Source organism: Anas acuta, chromosome 3 (assembly GCF_963932015.1).
Source record: "Anas acuta chromosome 3, bAnaAcu1.1, whole genome shotgun sequence".
Lineage (NCBI taxonomy): Eukaryota > Metazoa > Chordata > Aves > Anseriformes > Anatidae > Anas > Anas acuta.
In genome coordinates this window covers 8,743,849-8,763,332 of record NC_088981.1, presented here as the reverse complement: position 1 = coordinate 8,763,332, position 19,484 = coordinate 8,743,849, and the positions used below count along the sequence as shown (strand labels likewise).

General features: G+C 41.0%; 1 protein-coding gene across 3 annotated transcripts in view; it reads right to left on the bottom strand.

Annotated features, from left to right (window-relative positions):
* AFTPH (aftiphilin) overlaps nucleotides 1-19,484 on the bottom strand; it is a 47,061-nt gene that overhangs the window by 19,266 nt on the left and 8,311 nt on the right. For all 3 annotated transcript variants that reach the window (XR_011094401.1, XM_068675595.1, XM_068675596.1), the window contains exons 2-6: nucleotides 14,213-16,022; nucleotides 3,444-3,595; nucleotides 2,810-2,936; nucleotides 2,427-2,483; nucleotides 23-145 (exon numbers count right to left, since the gene is read on the bottom strand). Coding sequence is in view for 2 of the 3 variants with exons in the window: in XM_068675595.1 (XP_068531696.1) it covers nucleotides 23-145; nucleotides 2,427-2,483; nucleotides 2,810-2,936; nucleotides 3,444-3,595; nucleotides 14,213-15,991 (2,238 nt within the window). In the remaining variant the exon portion in view is untranslated. The remainder of the gene's footprint in view (nucleotides 1-22; nucleotides 146-2,426; nucleotides 2,484-2,809; nucleotides 2,937-3,443; nucleotides 3,596-14,212; nucleotides 16,023-19,484) is intronic.

Below are 19,484 nucleotides of genomic sequence, written 5' to 3'. Positions count from 1 at the left end.
TCTCTCCCTCTGTAATTTTTACCTGGAACTGATCGGATGTGCACGTGTTCATCTCTGGTGATACAGGAGGTGTCTGTCCTATGGAAGCTATTTTTTCTGCTGCAGATATCGGTTTCAGAGGTTCCTTGGTAGGTTCTAACATACCCTAAAAAATAATAATGAATAATAGTAAAATCACATGCATGCATGTACAAACATACTTATATATATATTCCAAGAACTGCAGACACCAGAAGAGAGAAGACTCAGTACCAGGTAGTGCTATCCCCAACTAGGGCCTTGAAGGCAACCATCCATCACTGGAATACTTTCAGTGAGGGATCAGAAGGAGGTGGGGCAGGGAAGAGAGAATCAGCTCGTTCCTTAGGTTTTCATAGAGCCTAAAAAACATTTGAGCCAATAACTGAAACCCAAGTGCTTAGCTGGAGTTTGCTTTCAACTTTCAATAACACAGTTTCAGCTAGAAGGAACAGTTACTTGGTAAGGTGATGTCTTCTCCCCATCATGTACAGACTATTCCAGAAACATCAAATGGCCCATTGGATAGGTGCAAATGCATTCATTCCCTTTCATCAATTAAGTAATTCAGAAGAAACATGTCAAATTATCAGTTAATAGAATGATATCACGAACAGCAATTACTGACATGGAAATAATGCATTAAAAAGTATTGAGACAATAATTAAAACAACATTTTTCATTTTAAACAAACTGTTCAAAGCTAAAACAGTGATACAAAAGATGTCAGAAATCTCTGACGTCCCTGAATGAAACTAAGGGTGAATAAAGATCTGCAGATAGATAAAAGTTTGCCCTAAGATAGGCAAACAAACCCTGAACAATGAGGTATGAGAAAATAAAATTCCCAAATAAAACCATTTGGATTTGTTACCAGAGTATTTTAAAAACAATTTCAGGAAGTCAGCTAGCAAGATCAGCTGTCCCTCAAGTGTTCCTATACCACGTTAGGGGAGCTTGGAATTTAACCACCAATTAAACCAATTCTTTCAGACAGCAGAGAAACACTTGAAGCAGTGTGGCAACAGAAAGCATCAAGCCACTTTACTTGTAACATCATCTCCATCCAGCTTATTGTGTGCTTAAGCATACAGACAAATTAGGAGATAATTAATCAGCAACAACAATCTGTTGCAAAAAAAAATAATTGCACATGTCACATACAAACACAGTCACAACTACCTTACAGGAAGGAAACAGCATTGCTATGAGATGTGTTATTTCCCTGTTTATCAGAATGCCGTGCCTAAATCCAAAGAAGTGCATGAGCTGACCTGGATACAGCAGATAACAACTGCTCTAGAAACTGACTACAGAAGTCACTCTATGAAATTAACCTGCAGATTAAATTATATTAAACCAAAGAAAACGGTAAGCCTTTTATTTGTGAATGACCATACTAAAAAGTGTGTGTGTGTGTGTGTGTACATAATCATATACGCTCTTTTCTGGGAATATAATATATTCCAGAAATTACATATAATTACTATATATAGACTGTTCTGCTCAGACTAGCAAAAAAAGGCAAATCTTACCTTCTGAATATTTTTACTACTATAGACATTGCACAGACTGAAATGCCATGCAGGAATTGCAGCATATTGACTTAGGTGTAAACTAGGTTATTTGGCTTTCCTTCACAGTCTATACAAATCTAAATTATGCTTGCTGTTTTTATTTAGCTCTTGGGGCAATAAAACAGTACTGTCTATAAAATACTTTTTGTATGCATGAACAGCCTAACAGCTTGGGGGCAGAGTGGGGAGGCAGGCAGGGAAGAGCAAATGGAAGGAGTGGAGCAGGTACAAAAGGACAAAGGGAAAAACTTCTTTTAGAGGAATTTTGGTTCTCAGGGACAACAGACTTCATCCCTGCAGAACTTTGTCCTCTATGTATAGATGTGTATCCACACACAGACCCAAACATACGCATACACGGGTCATTTATTAACATTCCAGGAACAGTGCAAAGCATGATTAAGCTTCTCTTTTGATCTGGGGATATTGAGATGCAATCAAGTAATTAATAAACAGTCTGTCAGAGAAATAGCTACACTGAGAGAAAGGCTCCACAGATCTGTGAAGATTTCCTACACACAAGTTATAGAATACCACAGCTACCTAGTTGTTCTTAACCTTCCTTTGAAGCATCTGGCCTTAGAGCCTGGGTCTCCCACTGCTGCTGCGAATTGATGTTTTGATTCATTTTGACGTTCCTTCATAATTTCTGACATCTAGATAGTGTATTTCAGGATTCTTTTGTGCAGTATCAATTCATGCCTAAACCTTAGCTGAACTTAGAAAGATATATTTCATTATACTTGGTGCTTAATGCCATTTCATGTGTTTCATTATATTTTGTGGGAGCCATAATAATAATAATAAAAAAAAAACAAACACAAAGCTTACCAGTCCTGCTGCATACATGGGTACTATAACAGGCTGTTTCTTGTTGCCTGTAAAGAGCTGATAAAACAACAAAAACATTTACTTAAGAGGTTCTGTCATACTGTTTCAGTGATACTACTTTCATAACATCAATGTTATAAAACTTGTGTAAGACTGTGTCAGAGAATAACTACTACGTTAAACATAACAGTTAAAAATAATGTAACTTTTGATATTAACAAGGCTTAGAAAAACATTAAGTTATAAGATAGCATGCCATGAAAAACCAGGTTTAGTGCAGCTATGCAATTAAGAGAGAAGCATTCATACAAAAACACTTCAACCTAATTCCATGTTCAAAGCAGCTCCATTATTTAGAAAGCGAGTTTTATTGACAGACTCACAATATTTCTGGTGTCGATTCCCAAGGAGCACAAAAGCTTTTTGTTGCTGTGGGAGCCACCCCACTGGTATCGCAGTCCATATGCATCGTGGATATCCTGCAGCTCCGTCCACACGTCCATCAGTTCCCTATACAACCCATCATAAATCAAGTCATCAGCAGGAATAACAACTTAGCAGCTTTGAACTTTTATTCTAATTTTTAATATAAGCATCCTATTATACATTCCAATTAAACTTACACCCTAGCACGACACTCAGGGGAACCAAAATTGCACAGTGTTCTCAGAACAATTATACTTCAGATTTCTAATAGGAAAATGATGTCCACAGCAGGCAGAACAAGGGCTGCTTAGACTTCACACCATCACACGAATAAATATAGCTATTTCCAGCAAGTGTAACTAATAAGCCATATTCTGATTAACTAACTCAGACATCACTTAGCAGATGAGATGCTGCTGACTAAGTGAAATACCCCTGGTGTATGTAGTCATTGAAAATAACCATTTGGCTAGACAGCTAACTTTTACTTGGTAGCTTTTTGAAATACTTGACACAAACAACTCCTTTTAACTTCCCAAAGACGACACGTTTCTACCTCGTTTCAAGTTAGTTGTGTTAGTGGTTTCTTACCCAGTACTTGCTACGGTCTCCTCAGTTGTCATCTGCTTTTCACCTGCTTCCAGCAAATGATTCAAGGAAATTATTTCTTCTTCGATTTCAAGAACAGGCATGGAAGGAAAACAGACTTCAAATATTCGTTCCAGACGACCTAGTAACGTTGTCTATATCAAAGAGAAAGATATTTACATCAAGTTTTGCTAACTGTTCTAAAGAAAATGAGTCTGAAATTACAAAATTAAGATGGAAAGCAATAGGTAGCTAATACAAAGCTTCACTTACCTCAAGATACAGAGCTGTCAGAGGATCACAAAACTTTGTATAAGCACCAAATAAAGGCTGTTAGCTACTGGGAAAGAGTAAGGATCTTACCTTCTGCAAACTGAGTTCTTACAGAAGTTCTTAACATTTCTTAGAGTCACTCTTTGTTACACATTAGCATAAAAGATATGCAAGAAGGGTTAAGCTGTATTTACTTAAGATATGTTAAAGGCCCCAGTTCTACACATCCTAAGGGTTTTACTGAACACCTTTTTGCTACTGACTGTTATCTGAAGTACAAACTGAAAACAGTTTTTGTTCCACTTAATGGTGCACTTCGATCCAACCTTGATACAGAACACTGGTTCAGAAGACAGCTTCACTTGTAAGATGTACACAGTTGAAGGCCTCAAAAAAAACTCTGCCTGATGTGCAACAGGCTCACGTAGGGATCATGACTTTGAGAATACTACAGAGAAACATTTTTAGTCCAAAGACTGCACGCTTCCTAAAAGAGAATACTAGCATCAGTAACTCAGATGTAGAACAACAATCCTGTTTGGTATAACAGTCAGGTATAGCACAGAAGAGCTAAGAATAACACATTTAAACACTGGCAAAAAGTATTTGTAAGATTTGGTTGGTTCACAACAGAGATAAATTCTCGAGGAAAGGAATAGAATTACTTGATGCCTTAATTTCTTGCCCCCAAACCTATTGATGTGCTTCTACACATTTGAAGCTGTTCAATATCAAAAGAAGAATCGCTTTTCCTCCCAGCAGTTTGCCTCTCACATTCACAACTCAGACAGTTGATGCTGGATGCTGTGACCATGCAGGGCTTAAAAGCCAGCCTTGGGAAGGTTTCTATCCTAGCCAAATAACTTACAACACCAAAAAGCCCACTGAGGTTTATTTTAGCTGAGTAAGAAGCCTGCTAGATAGCAGCATGGCTTGCACAACCACAGCTTTATCATTGGTTCTCTCATCTGACCTTCTTCCTGCTATCTTATGTTATAAACTCACGATGTGTACACAAAATATCCAGCACAAATACTCTGGAGTTTTGTGGAAGGGCTCCAGATCTACCTTCCAGGGTTTTGAGAGACTAGGCAGCTTTTCCTGCTTGCCGAAGTGGTCACAACCAGGTCCTGATGTCACCATCACTTTGGCATCCCTTTGGTGAGAGGGAGCATCAGGATCTGGAAAGGCAGAACTGTTCCCAACACAGGAAATGTTTTTCCTGCTTTCCTCTCCACCAGCACCACGACCACCACAATTCAGTAGGATAAGGTCTCAGCATTATAAGAAGCATGAATTGATACTAGTGCTGGGCAAACATTTTAATTCCACAGTGGAGAATGCTCAAATTCATGCCACTCTGGGTTTTGGCAGCTGGATTTTACATTAAGAATAAAAAATACTACTTCCCACCTGCACAGAAAAGCAAAACAAAACACACCTTTTCTGGCAAGCACAGCATGTTTTTTCCTTTTCACATTCTTCCCTTAAATTTCTCTCTCCTCCCAGCTGCATTTCCATACAGCCACAGAACTTCAGCTTCACTACAGCTCTACGAACTGTCTCAGACAACAGAAGTAGCACTCAAATGGAGCACATTTTTCAACCCAAGTTCAACCAGTTAAAAACAGGTAATCAACAATGTCTTATTTACTAAAAAGAGCCAATTGCAAGGTATGCTCTTAAGACTGAATCTAAAAAAGTACATTTAAGAAGAGAATTAACAGAAGGACCTTAACCTCTCTTCTTGCTCGGATGCGAGCTTGGCACAAAAGGCGATTTCTCTCTCTAGTTTGGACTTCCTCAACGGGCACTTTCCTGATAATCTGCTGCCCTGCACACTGGGCAGCACCCAGCAGCTCCAATACCTGCTTTTCTACAGTGGAAAACGAAGAGAAACTGAGTAGGTGAAAATCCCGTGAGCATCCTGCAGCATGGGCTAGCATAGCTGTGCCGGCAGAGCCCTCCTGTGGAGATGCAGCATATTTCAGCAGCAGCACTAAATGTACAAATGCAAACCTCAGGCTGAGGTTTTGTGTTCCAGCTGAAATGATTTAAGGTTCAGAGAAGCGAGGCTTGTGGGAGGAGGTTATGTATTTAACCAGACCAACCGATACTGCTGGGCCACACGTTTAGGCACACGAAATATCTGTTCCACAGTAACCAGCTACACCATTTCTCATTAGAATAATTTGAACGTTTGCCTCATCTCCCGTCTCAATTAGGCAAGCCACCAACCACGTACAGCAGCAAACATAACACAGAGGCAAAGGCCAAATGATCGGGATATCGTGATCCTTTGTGCTGGAGCCTAGGTGAGGAGCAAGGAGCCTGCTCGCCCTGTTCAGCTACTAACTGCAGAAAGCAGGGAAGTTACTTGCTTACAGCATCAGCTCATCAGTTCTCCTACCTGAAAAATAAAAAAAAAAAAGAAAGCCTGGCACACAGGGACAGCCACCGGGTTCAGTTATATGGCATTTGCAAGGCGTTATGTCCAAATGCCATTATTAATATATTGCCTGAATTTCACAGCATACCTGATTCATTTCCCTCCCCCTCCCTGCCCCCTTCATTACCTTACTGGTATGCTCTGACTGTAATGAGTCACGTTTCATAGCGTGTCATTTTCCTCTTAAGTTTAATCATCCCTTAATGGCCAACCCCTTTGGCCAGACCGTACGAGGTGCATTACCTGCCATGATACCTGTGGACTGCTTTGTGCTCCTTGATTAAAACTAAGGCACTAATTGATATTTTTAGGAAGTAAAACTAAGCAGCATTCTGGATTCTGCCCTAATGCTTCCAAGTTTTAAAAATTAATTCTGTCTACAATGCGTCAGCTGCTATTATGGTACGTGAACGGGTGAATCTTAGCTCTTTGCTTTAATACAGCACAAAATACATCTTCCCGTGACAGGGAAGAGGCAGAAGAAAGGCATTGTATCATGACAATAGCAAGGCATCAGCTTTCTTGAAAAGGAGGAACATTTGAGAATATACTAGTGACTAAGAATACGCTTAGGTAATGAAAGAATTGAGAGGCTCTATGAGCCACGCAGCACCTCAGCACCCAATTTCAAATTTGAGCTAAGAATTGTGCCAAAATTTCGGAACGGTTTAATTATAGCAGTCTTTGCACTTCCTTTCATCTTCTCTACATCTCCAGAAGTGCTTAGCCCTTACTTATATATAGGAGAGAAGAACAGTTTCCATAGCAAAGCAGAATAATTAATTCTACGTGTGCAAATGGACACGGGGAGGAACGTGCACACACACAGCTCTCAGGCAGTGCCAAAGGCCCTAAAGGAAGCAGAAGAAGTTTTCTTCTAACTGGCAATGAAATACGGTGCTCACAGCTCCCAGGTACAAAGGGGATTACCAAGATTTTGAAATTAATTACAAGTCCAACTTCCACAAACATCAGCCTATTGTTTGTACAAAACTGGCTACGAAAATGCTGCTTCTGTCACACAGCAAGTCCTTCAGGAAGAAAAATCCTGTAAGAATTCGATGTACTTTGGGGTTACGTCTAACTTCCAATACCCACAGCTCACCCAATAACTCCTAAAATACGCCTTATCCACTGTGGAAAGAGCACTCTTCCTCGGTTTATATAACTGTACTCTTAAAAAAAAAAAAAAAAAAAAAAAAGAAAAAAGAAAAAGCACAAGAAGAACCACAAGAACTTTCTTCCACTTTGAGGCACTGAAATATTTGATAGCTGGGTGTTCTGCACTGCAGTTTGACAAGAGTAATGCTCACAGGCACTTACTGGGGATGTGAATGAAGGCCAGAGTTGCCATTCTTGCACTTCACTGTGATTTTCCAAACAGAGACAAATTCAAAATCCTGTAGTTTCTGTGACCACTCAAAAGTTCTTGATAAATATGTTAAGAGATTTGGTAACCATCACGTGAGGCAATCAAGGTATCACAGACACAACAGACTTCCCAAGGAGAATTACAGCCACAGGATTAGAATTTATCTCCTGGGCTGTATGAACAGGGGGACAAGATCAGCCCTCCGAGCTGAAAGGCCAAAGTTCTCGGTTTATAAAATTTGTCTTTCCTCTTATTCTTTACCACAAGACTACAGAATCACTGCATTGCTTCAACAGCACTATGCTGGACTCTACTGGCCACACTAAATCCACCCCAGCTGTCTGCACATGAGCTCAGCAGTGCCAGGTCACTGTTGCTCTTCAAAGCTGCGAAAAAGAGGTGCTGAAGCTTGCCATAAAGACAATATATTTGGGCTACACTGCAGAAATGGCTGATGTGAATTGAAGCTTTCACCACTGAACTACTGTAACGCTTCCCTGGGTGAAGTTTCAGGGAACTCTGTGTGCAGGGGGTTAAAAAAAATATAAAAAAATATAAAAAAAGACATCTTGCTTCTCTCTGTGGTCCCAGTCACACATCAGCACAGGACAGCTCATCCATCCAGCTACAGAGTGGAGCAGCTCTTGGAAGAGCTCCCCTCTTTCCACTGGAGGGGGCAGCCCCATTTCTCAGCGCAACCCCTCATTTATCCCACCTGGTTCTTGCTCACAGTCCAGGGCAGCTTGCTGTCCCCTGAAGGGGGAGAGTGAGAAGTGGAACATCCCTGCAGCCCCCTTTTCTGGCTACAGGGGAAGAGAGGATAGAGAGGAAGCAACTCTCAGGCTCTGGGCTGTTTGGGTCTACTGAACACACAACCAGGAGACCTGAGAATAAATAAAAACTGCGTAAAAGATGCACTACATTAGTAAGAACTAGATATTCCACACTTATCTGGCAGAAGAACATAAGAAAGGAGGCAGAAACGAGCATTTGAAGGAACTAAGATGCTAAATGTATAATTTACAGATGGACTAAAGTGATAGAGGCATGACCAGCCTCCAGAATGCAGAAGTTGAGTGAAGGCTCTCAAAAAGGCAGATCAAAGATCAGGGGCCAGAAGCCAAGAAAAGAAACTGATTAACCAGAGAGATCTTATCTGATATTACACGCCCACTGTTCTGAGAGGGCCTCTTACAAGAGTTTATGACCATTTCAATATTATGCATTCATTGAGAAACTCCCTTTGCTGTGTTTTCTAACACCCAAACAATATTTTCATCAACACGTTTGCCTCTGTGTAACTAACTCACTGGATACTTCTGTAACTTCATCACCTTTTTAAGAGCTAACCTACAGGACCACGCAGTTAAAATCCATTTTTTAGCTCCACCACATTAACAGCTACAAATCACCAAGGGATCCAAAGCCATCAACTTCAGAGGGTCTCGAGGTCTTCTGGGCTCAAGCACTAAGAAACAAACGTGAACAGTTAACTAAGCACATGAACAAGCAAACCACTACGTTCCCAGTTAAATAGGGGCAGTTCTTTAATTTGGAAAAGTTTATGGGCTGCAACTGCTTAAATTAAGAATCACTCTGCCTTCCACATGGCAACGTTTATTTCTCCAATGTGCAGGCTGTGCTTAGCAGAGCACCTTCGCCGAGCAATGGGAGAAGTGCTGCAGGCACAACAGTCGAGCCAAGAGGAGAAGCAAAGCTCGCCCAGAACACCAGCTGCACTTCTCACGATCCCAGCGTGTTTCTTCTCCCCATTCTCCTCTTAAAGAGCAGTTTAATTTAACGTGGTGCCATAAATTTCTTAGAGCTTGAGGAGAAAAAAAAAAAAAAAGGAAACTGTTTCATTCTTATTTATCCGCATTTATTTCTGCGGATATTTTATAATGGAAACAATGGGCCTGAACCAAGACTTACAAGGCAGCAAGAAGATGCTATTTAGTTATGCAATCAAGTGGTGTCTTTTATTGCTTGATGCAAGAAGAGTTATAAACCACAGGCAAGTTAAGTGTAGAAACGTGAAGCCATCTCCCTTCTTCGGCTGGAAGGCTCATCCATTTATTCTCTCTCAGCTGGAGAGGATCAAATCTTGTGTCTTCCATGCAGGTAAAATCAAGTTTTATGTGGTTTAGGGAGGTAACTATTAAACTTACTTCCCATTTCAGTGGTGCTGTTATTGTCTAGTGGTGGTGTACTGATTTTTCAGCCCGGCTCTGAGAGGAAGCACGGTAGACAAAACTTAAATGTACAAGACGGAAAATAATTTTTAAGAGATTGAGGCATATGAACAGAAATCATACACCAATTCTTCCTCCCAAGCTATTTTCTGTTGTAAGATCCCCTCAGCCAGCCTGTTCTGAATTACAGCAATTACAGGCTACTTTTAATGGCCTGTTTTGGTCTGTTATTCAGCTGAACATCCTTAAAAAACTATGCTATGAACATAAAAAAGCCTTTCCAGACAGATAAGTTTATACTGCAAGTTGTTAGCCAACTGTCTGAACTTAATTTAGCCAACACTACCCTGATTTATCTCAGTGAACAGGGAGCCTGAAGTCTTTATGGCCGTAGCTACTTTCTTCCAAGAGGATGACTATTCATTCATTGCCCAAGAAGTGCTCTCAACATGACAGTGATGCAGGGTTTTCTTTGTCTTGACGCACACTTGCGGCTCAGGAGCTGTACATCACCCACTCTGATTAATCTGAAGAGGTCGAGCTTCGGCACGCAGGCTCTCTGATAAGCGGAGGATCTGAAAAACTGCTTAAGGGTTATTTATATTTCCCTTGCTCCCGCTCCCAGATTTGTTAAGTCTCAGCTAAACTAAGGAAGAGTCTTGGCCTTCCAACCAAACCACTGCTCATCTCCTCCTCCTCTAGAGACGCTTGTGCTCCTTGCACACAGCTACACACGGCCGTACCACCCACCTCCGTGCCTACTGCAAGTAAAAACTGCTCTTGTGCTCTGCTAAATCCTCTCCATATTGTTAACACACAATGCTGCAGAGTAACCCCCTCAGCTGACTAATGTTCAGCACTATCTCATGGAAACAGCTGCACTGTGAGCTTTATGCTCCTTACAAACACGTGTTGTGTGGTCACATAAAGGGGATTAATGCGCAAGGTACGGCGCAGGTTTGCTCAGAACTTGTTAGATGAAGCAATTCACCCCATACTACATCCTAAATCAGTTTTGTTGAACACAAAGGCACGGCTATATCAAACGCAAGCCTGCAGTTATACCGAAACAAACTACTCCACATTTTCAGCTAAAGAAAAACATTACATGATTAAGGTACACAGTAGTCCTGAAATGGGTTCAAACAATAGCTTGTATATCTTCCAGCTTCAAAGGCTGAAGAACACGCTCTTTCTAATGGATTACATATTCTTTCAGTAATTTTAACTGAAAACTGAATACCATTCCCTTTTTCCCCCCTCTGCCTACTGCTACTGAAGAGAAGAGGTCAGCGAGAGGTTTCTGTTACAAATCCCACATTTCAGATCACGTGCAGGAGTCTGAGCACCTAAGACCAAAGGCAAAGGAGAAAAGACAAAATGATCTTTTTGCTGCTACATGAGGTTGGTTTTATGACCTTCTTCCCTTTACCTTCATCTTCTATATTCTGTATTTTGTAAAATTGATTAATTGCTTGAATTCAAGCAAGGTCTAATTTTAATAAACATTAAACCAAACAGGTTTTCAAGCAGCTTGCCTGACACATACATTTTCAAGACCACATTCAGAAAACACAACATTTTGCTGTCTCCTTCACATCCAGAAAAACAGCAACAGGTAAACAGAAAGGAAAATATGCAGAGACTGGTGGCGAGGGAACTTGAACTACCGGTAAATAACTTTCCTGTCGTGCCACATTCTGGAAAGATGAAAGTTGTTGTACACATCATTTCCTCATTGAAACAGCAATGCTGCTGGCTAGGTATCCTTTCTCAGTTTTCTGCTTTTGTAAAGAATTATGTCGGGGTCATTCTGTTTACACACCATCCAAAATTATTGTACTACCACACCACGGTGACTCTTGTAGCCTCAACGCTGCAGATTAAGTGTACGCTGTATCTTGTAAGTGATCCCAGTTCACCTCTAGCCCACACCAAAGTTTCAGTTACCACGTCTATCTCAGGTGTCTAGCACATGCAGCAGCGCTCTCTCTCAGCACATACTTGAACATGCTGCATTTTGTGGCTTGACCTCCATGGCATCTCTTAATTGAAAGTAAGGAAAGTGATGAAAATCTGTTCCATTTCTCGAATATCCTGCACTCCGAGTACTGGAGCTGTTTGCAGGCTGGTGATGACCTGACTAATCTCAATGTCTAGAACATACAAGACGGCATTTCTAGTTGCAAATACTAAACTGTGGCTCCCTGGATTCAAACCAGAGTTACTATTTAAGATTAAAACAAACCATTTTTAAATATAGAAAGATGTTAGATAGAAATACGGGTTTGGAGAAGTCTTTTGAACACTTAAAGAATTCCTGCAGAACACAAAGTTTGTTTTCAGGCTGTGTAACTGTTGCTTTTAAGAGTTAATTGAAAAAAAAAATGTAGCAACTACCATTTACTGCAAGGCTGAGGAACTGTTGCAAAACAGACCTTTGCCAGCTCAACTTCCTCTGCAGCTTGTTGGTGCAGAACAACAAGCTCGGGGTTGTGCTTCCTCACTGGCAGGAAAGGCAGAAAATCACTCTGTCTGCAGTCACAGCTGACTGTAGTTTAAAGAGAAGGAATGAAAAAAAAAAATCTTTAGGTTTTACAACTTGGCTTACAATACAAGCAATCTACTGCACGACCTTCCCACAGAACACCAGGGAACTTCCACCGTAACTGAGCTCATCTTTGCCTAACACAGGCTTGGGGAGGGGGAGAAAATGTTACCAAACCTCTGAAAATTCTGCTTTTATAAACATCAACATTCAGAAATTGTTTTCAGTAGAATTTTCCATATTTTTTGATGAAATTTCAAAGCAAAAATAAACATTTGGCACTTTCTGACCACCCTAAAAAGCATGATTTAATGGAAAACTGGATGATTTAACTAGAATCATCTCCCCACCCTATTTCTTTGTCAGATTCTGGACAGCCTCTTCCGAGGGGAAACTGAAACTATTTAGATTAATTGCACTAATGACCTAGGTACTCTCTGATTTCACAGGTGGATTGACAATAGAACAGGTAACAAGAGATTTGTGCTTTCGTCTTGAGAAACGGACCCGCACAGTGAGATAACCCCCAGCAACTGAGTAAGGTTTTGCACAGGCAGAGAAATCCATCTGCAGGTTCACTTGAGATCCTTTTTTGGTCTCTCAAAGTCCATTTGAAATTTGGGGTGTTAGTCGCTGAACATAACAGGATGCAGGAAGCATCAGGAGCTGAGGCTCACGCCTTTTAATGTGACCAGAAGTCAATGCTAAGCCTCAAAAGCTCCCTCCTACTGGCTGGTGCTTGCGAAGCTCTGACTGGCACAACTTTCTTCTGGAAACCCATTTCATCTGCCACTGGTAGGAAACGGAAAGAGGTATGGCTGTCACCGAGCCTGCACCAGGTCCTGGAAGAAAGGGCTTACCTCATTTCCTTTTCTTGGAAGAGAAAAGCCAAAGCTTTTAGATACATATCACCACTAACGCCCTTAGCATGCTCTAACCGAGTCACACAGGATGACATGATTGAAAAGCAGCACTGAAGGGAATTTTAAAGCCAAATTGCTCTGAGTAGTATTGAATACTTATTAAAAAAATGTATCTATGTACGAACAGCCACAGATCTCACAGATGACTAGCAAAAAGGCCTAGGAAGGAATTATTTAGGAATTAATACATACTTAGCAACGAAGGCAGAAAACCGAGGGAGTGAGAAATGATCTTGTCTACTTTACCCTCCAGAAAGCTCCCATTTAGAGACAGCAGCAGCAGCAAGAAATCATCAGTCCAGTATTTGCGATGCAGCTATAACGTGGAGCTTGCGATAAGTGATGTTTAACAGAGACTTATTTTGAACTAACCAGGAGTTAGGATAGGAGGGACGGAGCTCCAGAGGCCATATTTTATGATAAGGTCAGTGACAGTTTCGAAACAAACTGCAGCAGTGCCTGCTTGCAATGTCAGACATCTCCTGATCGCACTCTAAGTGAATGAGTGCAGCTATTTACAAACTGAGTCACCATTTGTAATCAGATTTTTGATAACACGGTGGAGAATGGTGCAGAAAAAATTGGGGAACCAGTAGCTCCAGCTTCCAGTCACCTACCTCATGCCTATTTAATGAAAAGGCAACATCAGAGTGCCCCCGAAAAGGCTGTAAACTATGAAGCAAAGGAAGAACCATCACAGGCTCTGAAATGCTTATGATGGCTCATTCCTTTGATCAGTTTATGTAAAGTGCCACATATAATTTTCAGAACAAATGCATACAAATTCCCACATACCCTGCTCATTTTTCTGCAGGAAATAACAGCGCCAAAGAGAAAAGATGCAAATACAGCATAGTATCTCATACCAGCCTTTCTCACCCACCAAATTAAATCTCTCCCACAAGTCAAACAAGGACTGTCCAAACATCTGTCGTATGCAGAAGCAGGAACCAGGAAGAGCTGCATGCACAAGAGCAGAACAATACTGAGCAAGCAAAATCAAGAACACCTTTACCTGAGCTGAAGGTGCTGGCTCTTGAGATTGCTTACTGGTAGGTCCTTGGAAAGATGCTAAAGCAAAACTGTCAGTCTTGTGTAATACTGGGCCATCAATCCTCGCCGATGCATCTGTCCTATGTGACTGCCACGTCTCTTTTCTGTGATGAGATTCACCAGCCTGCTCCTCTCCAAAGGCAGCCCAAGAACAGCTGTCTTTTTGTTCATCTTCAAAAGCATTCCAATCAGTAGCCTGGTTACAACCTGCTGAACTGAAGTCCGCAAAGTCATCGGAATCCTGAAAAGCAACACTCTCATCTTGAGGTTTTGGCACTGAATCAAAGTCTCCAAACTCACTATCATCACCATTTTCTACCTCAACAGTATGCTGGGAGTCTACACCAGAAATGTTACTGGTAGCGTTACATTCTAAAGTGTCAGCAGTCTGATTTCGTTCAGCTTGATCCAACGTTGCTGGCAGCTGAGAAACAGTACTTGTGTCCCTGAATTCACCAAATGCATCATTAGGTTTGCTAATATGTGCAGGCTGCTCAGAAGTTCCTTCTAAAGCCGGAGCATTTACTGATTCTTGAGCATTAAGGAAAGTGGGAGATGCACTGCTGACTGAACCAAAGTCACCAAAGTCGTCGTCATGTGCGTCACGGCAAGCTACAACTTCAGTACCACTTCCACCATTCTTAACATCTTCAGGATCACCCACGTCTTCTCCTGCAAGATCACTGCTTAGGCTTTGGATCTCATCAGCTTTGATGTCCTCTGATCCTGAAAAGTCATCGGGCTGAGAAAAACCTCTGCCATTCTCTGTGTCGTGTTGTTTTCTTCTCCCATTGTTTTCTCCGTTTTCAGTAGTGCATATTGAACTTCCAGTTGTTTGAGACGTACTAAAAATTGTGAATTCATTATCTTCCAGTGCTGAGGAACCCTGTTCACAGCTAGCTTCTGCAACGCAAGTCTCTTCTGCAGTATGAGTTACTCTGTTTATTCTGTTGTTTTCCTGAATGCTCAGAGAGTCTCTTTCATTAAGAACACTGCATATTGTAGGCCCTGTTCCCTCTAAATGGATTGGTTTTTTGTTTGAAAACGTAGCAAAATCTGCAAAGCCTTCACCCGAGCTAGGCATCGAGTTCAAACTTAGCTCAGTACTATGGGTGCTAACAGTTTTTAGTCCCTTTGTGTCACTGATGCCGTCTAGATCTTCTGTTCCCTGAGGATTTACAGGGTCCGATGCTGCAAATCCGTTTGTTAGAATCTCTAGACATGGAAGTTTCTCACCATTACAAGCATCTATTTGCTCATCCTGGCTTTCATCTGCTGTATCAGTTCTAACGACATCAGAAGAAAAACTCTCTGATTTCCCAGCGCTCTCTCTTTGCTCCCCTCTTTTGTTTACATCTTCTAAACTTACATCAAAAGCGGGACCTGAAGTTCTAAACTTAGATTTTTCTTTGCTGGTACTAGTAGCTGACATATCAGAAAGTTCCTTAGTAGGAGTAGGAAGCTCTGCAATGCAGTCTTTAACATTTTTAACAGATGTGAAAGTTGCAATGCTAGCTACATTGTCAGAGTAATCATGAAGGGGGATAAAATGATTTGTGGGTATAAACTCCTCCTTTGGATGACCGTAGTCTGGAGTATCAAAATCTGCAAAAGCTACACCAGCAGTGCTTACACCAGAAAAGCCTCCAAATTCCCCAAATTCATCTTCATCGTCGTCATCAGCTCCATTGTCTAGTGGCGGAGGGGATGAGGAATACATTCGAATGATGTCTGGTTCCATTGTTTAGTTCCACTTCAAAGTTAATATATTTCTATAAAGGCAAAAGAGAGAAGTATATTAGAATTTGGCTACCTTGCCTTCCTTCACATTTTATTTTTCACTCTTTCACATTTTAGAAGTGGATGTATAGGTCAATGTCGATATTAGATGAAAAAGGAACATAAAACACCACCATATAAAATGTCTGCAGAATGTTTGCCCATAACTTTCAATACTCTGAAATACTGTTTTTCTTTCTCTACCAGGAAACCAGGCAAGGTTTACATCAGAAGCCTGGCAAAAAAAAAAAACAAAAACAAAAACACAAAACAGCAGTCTCAGATAAAGCCTGTGACAAGTAACATTCAGCAGCAGTTGCACTGGATGTAGCACACAGGGCAGATTATAAAGGCAGCACCAAGAGTTTCCCAAACCCATTTTCTAACCAATTCTTCTGTTTTAGAAGTCACAATCTACTGGGGACAGTTCAAGTCTCTTGTCAAGTGCTCCACGATCACATTTCTCAGCAGACGGTGCTGAAATGCCAGAACACAAAACACAATTGTCTTGAGCTGTCGTGCAACACACCGACGCAACTAAATCGAGTTTTAACCCACCAGTTCCCAGCATCCTGTCACCAGGAATTCATGAAATAGCCAGTTACCCTTACAAACAGCCAGGCCTGCCTTGTCCCGCACTCAGCTGTGCCCCTCACCTGACTGTGCCACAGAAATTAAGCCACTTGATGAACAATCAGTCATGTACGTTAAGACAGCAGCTCCAAAAACTTGTAAAGGTGCTTCCTTATGCTTTGAAATGGTAAAGGAGTGGTGGAAGAAGTTACAGTTATAATTGCTAGTTGTGATCTGCTGTCCTACAATGTAAGTCTCTACCAATTCCTGGGTTTCTGTCCCAACTCCCTGTTCATTGGATTTCCTAACTCCAAGCCAAAGCATGCTGTCTCCCTGTAAAGCTGCTGCTGCCAGCCTGCTTCTGGTCTGCAAGCCTCCAGTTGGGAAAGGCCACGACAAGCACCTTCAAAGCCTAGAAGCAAAACAAACTTCTCCGTCAAAGCTTATTCTCAAAAGCAGAACGGAGCAAGATTATCCATGAAATATTTAAACACAAATCACTAAATCACAGGGGAAAGAAAAAAAAAGTACAAAAGCGCTCCCATGGCCTAGATAGAAACAGATTAAGGACACAATTTTAACATTGCAAACTATTAAAGCAACAATCAAGGTATGGATTGAGAATTCCCACCAACACCAAAAGTGGTCTATTTTTTTCCACTATTGCATGTGATTAATGAACCATTAGCTAGTGTTATTTATATATTCACATCTGTACACATCACCTAACCAGTTGGTACCTTACAATCCTTAAACAGAGAGCTATAACTGGGCTCTTTCCATTGGAAATGTCATTTGTCTGTCAATAACCTGTAACATACTAAGTGTTACCTGCAGAAAGAGAGAAAATTGGAAACCACCTACATACATTAGCAAATAGTTGAATTTCTAATTACTACAATAAGTGCAGACTTTCTGAGTTTTGAAACGAAACCAAAACTAGGATCCTTAACTCCAAAGCACTTGGCAAAGGACTTTGTACGTGATCCTAAACAGTATCACACAGAGGGTACAACAACAACAAATGAAGCTCTGCAGCTCTTTTCAAGCACAACATACCACAGCTCTTGAGCCAAACAACTCATCGTATTTACCAGGAAAGTCTGAGATCTTTCAGGTGACTAACAGATCTCCAACTTTTTTAAAGGGTATATTTTGCAGCTATAAAAGAACAGGCTGCTTATCAAAGTGAAACCAAGAAGTAATTTGTAACATCACATGAAAACTGAAGACTGCAGAGAAACGTTGTTTAGAATGAAGTTGTCAACAAGCTCCCACATAGGCTTACTCAGCACCAGCTGCTTAGCAAGGTATTTCAGAGAGCAGCCTCACTCTCCTGCCTCAGAGGCTTCAGCGGCCAAAAGCACTCTCCCCATTTTACATCAAGGTCTAGCAACTGCTGCTTAATGTCATCCGTGAACGTAAAAGATCCTGTCTGAGGTGTCTGTGGAGTATGACTTTGAGCTCACATTGACATTTCGCCAACCTGTTTACTTTGCAGGCTTCTGGGCTTCCAATCCACTACCTACGATAACAGCATTTCTTCTTTGTGACTCTCAGAGCAGTCCTGCTGGTTGTACTTTTGTAGGAAAAATAAAAATAAAAATAAAAAGACTGGTTAGGTAGATAGATGTTTATCTGCTATATACGAGCTGTGCTCATCCCAAGGCATCGTACCCTGGGGAAAGCACTCTTCAAAGCTACAGGGGAGGTGGTTAAACCCCACAGCCCTGGGTCAGGACTTCATGACTCCCAGAGTCACAAACCCGTAGCTCTTCAGTAACACACAGACACTAATGGGAAAGGACAGAGAAAGCAGCATCCTTTGAAATGGGATTCACCCCCTCACCAATTCCTGCTACTGGCCCTGGAAAAGGGAAAGGAAAACAAACAAACAAAAAAGTAATATATTTGGTTATTTATTTGGTTAACTCTTTGTAACTAAATCTGAGTCCATGAATTTCCAGTTTAATCTCAGTAGGCAACAGCACAAATTTATTATTAAACCTCCTGGAATTTAACAGGAGTGTTTACACCTCTTTGGAAAATTCAGTTGACACGGTATTTATTATCTTACACCATGTGACAAAAGCTGAAGAGATGTAAAGGCAAGAAACCCCTTTTTTGGAACAAAAAAACCCACCCTCAACACTATTTCAAGGATGGCACTGGCTAGATATAAACCAAAAAGAGAAAGGAGCTCGAAGAGAAGCTAGGAAATGGCTGGAAAGAAGGAAGATAAAGACAAGAGTCCTACCAAAAACTACCCAAACAAACAGGAAAAAAAGCTAACAAAGCTGGAGGGTGGGATAAGCAGCTCCATCACCACAACCAAACACTATCATTAAAGCCACTGCAGCCTCAACACTGCATTTTATCATGTCATTAGATGTTTTCTTCTTTATTTGGCAGAGATGCACTCCAAAAGACATCTCTAAAGCTATTTTTAAGACAGAAAGGATTTTAAAATAGAAAATGAGTGTTCCACAGCCTGGAAAGTAAAGAAGTATGCAACTAATTCCAGAAAAATTTGAAGCAGAAACCCAAATAAAATCCCCAAGTATTTCAGCTGCTCTCAAACTGGTAGCCTCGAAAACATTAAATGCTTAAGAAAGTAAGTAACTCTTGTACACTGCCACAATCTAGGAAGCTCACACGTTTGATTGTGAAACACCCATTTCTGAAGTCCACAAGACCCAGTCTTGAAGTTCTCAGTGCAGGATGAGTACTAAAGACCAAGCTTAACACAGAAGTAACATATATATTAAAAACCCCAAATGAATACATATCAGGTTTTTCTTCTTTTGAAGCAGTTTTAGAATAATCACATCACAAAAGCAAATATATTCAAGTAGAAAGGAGATAAATCTAGACAGAGCAGC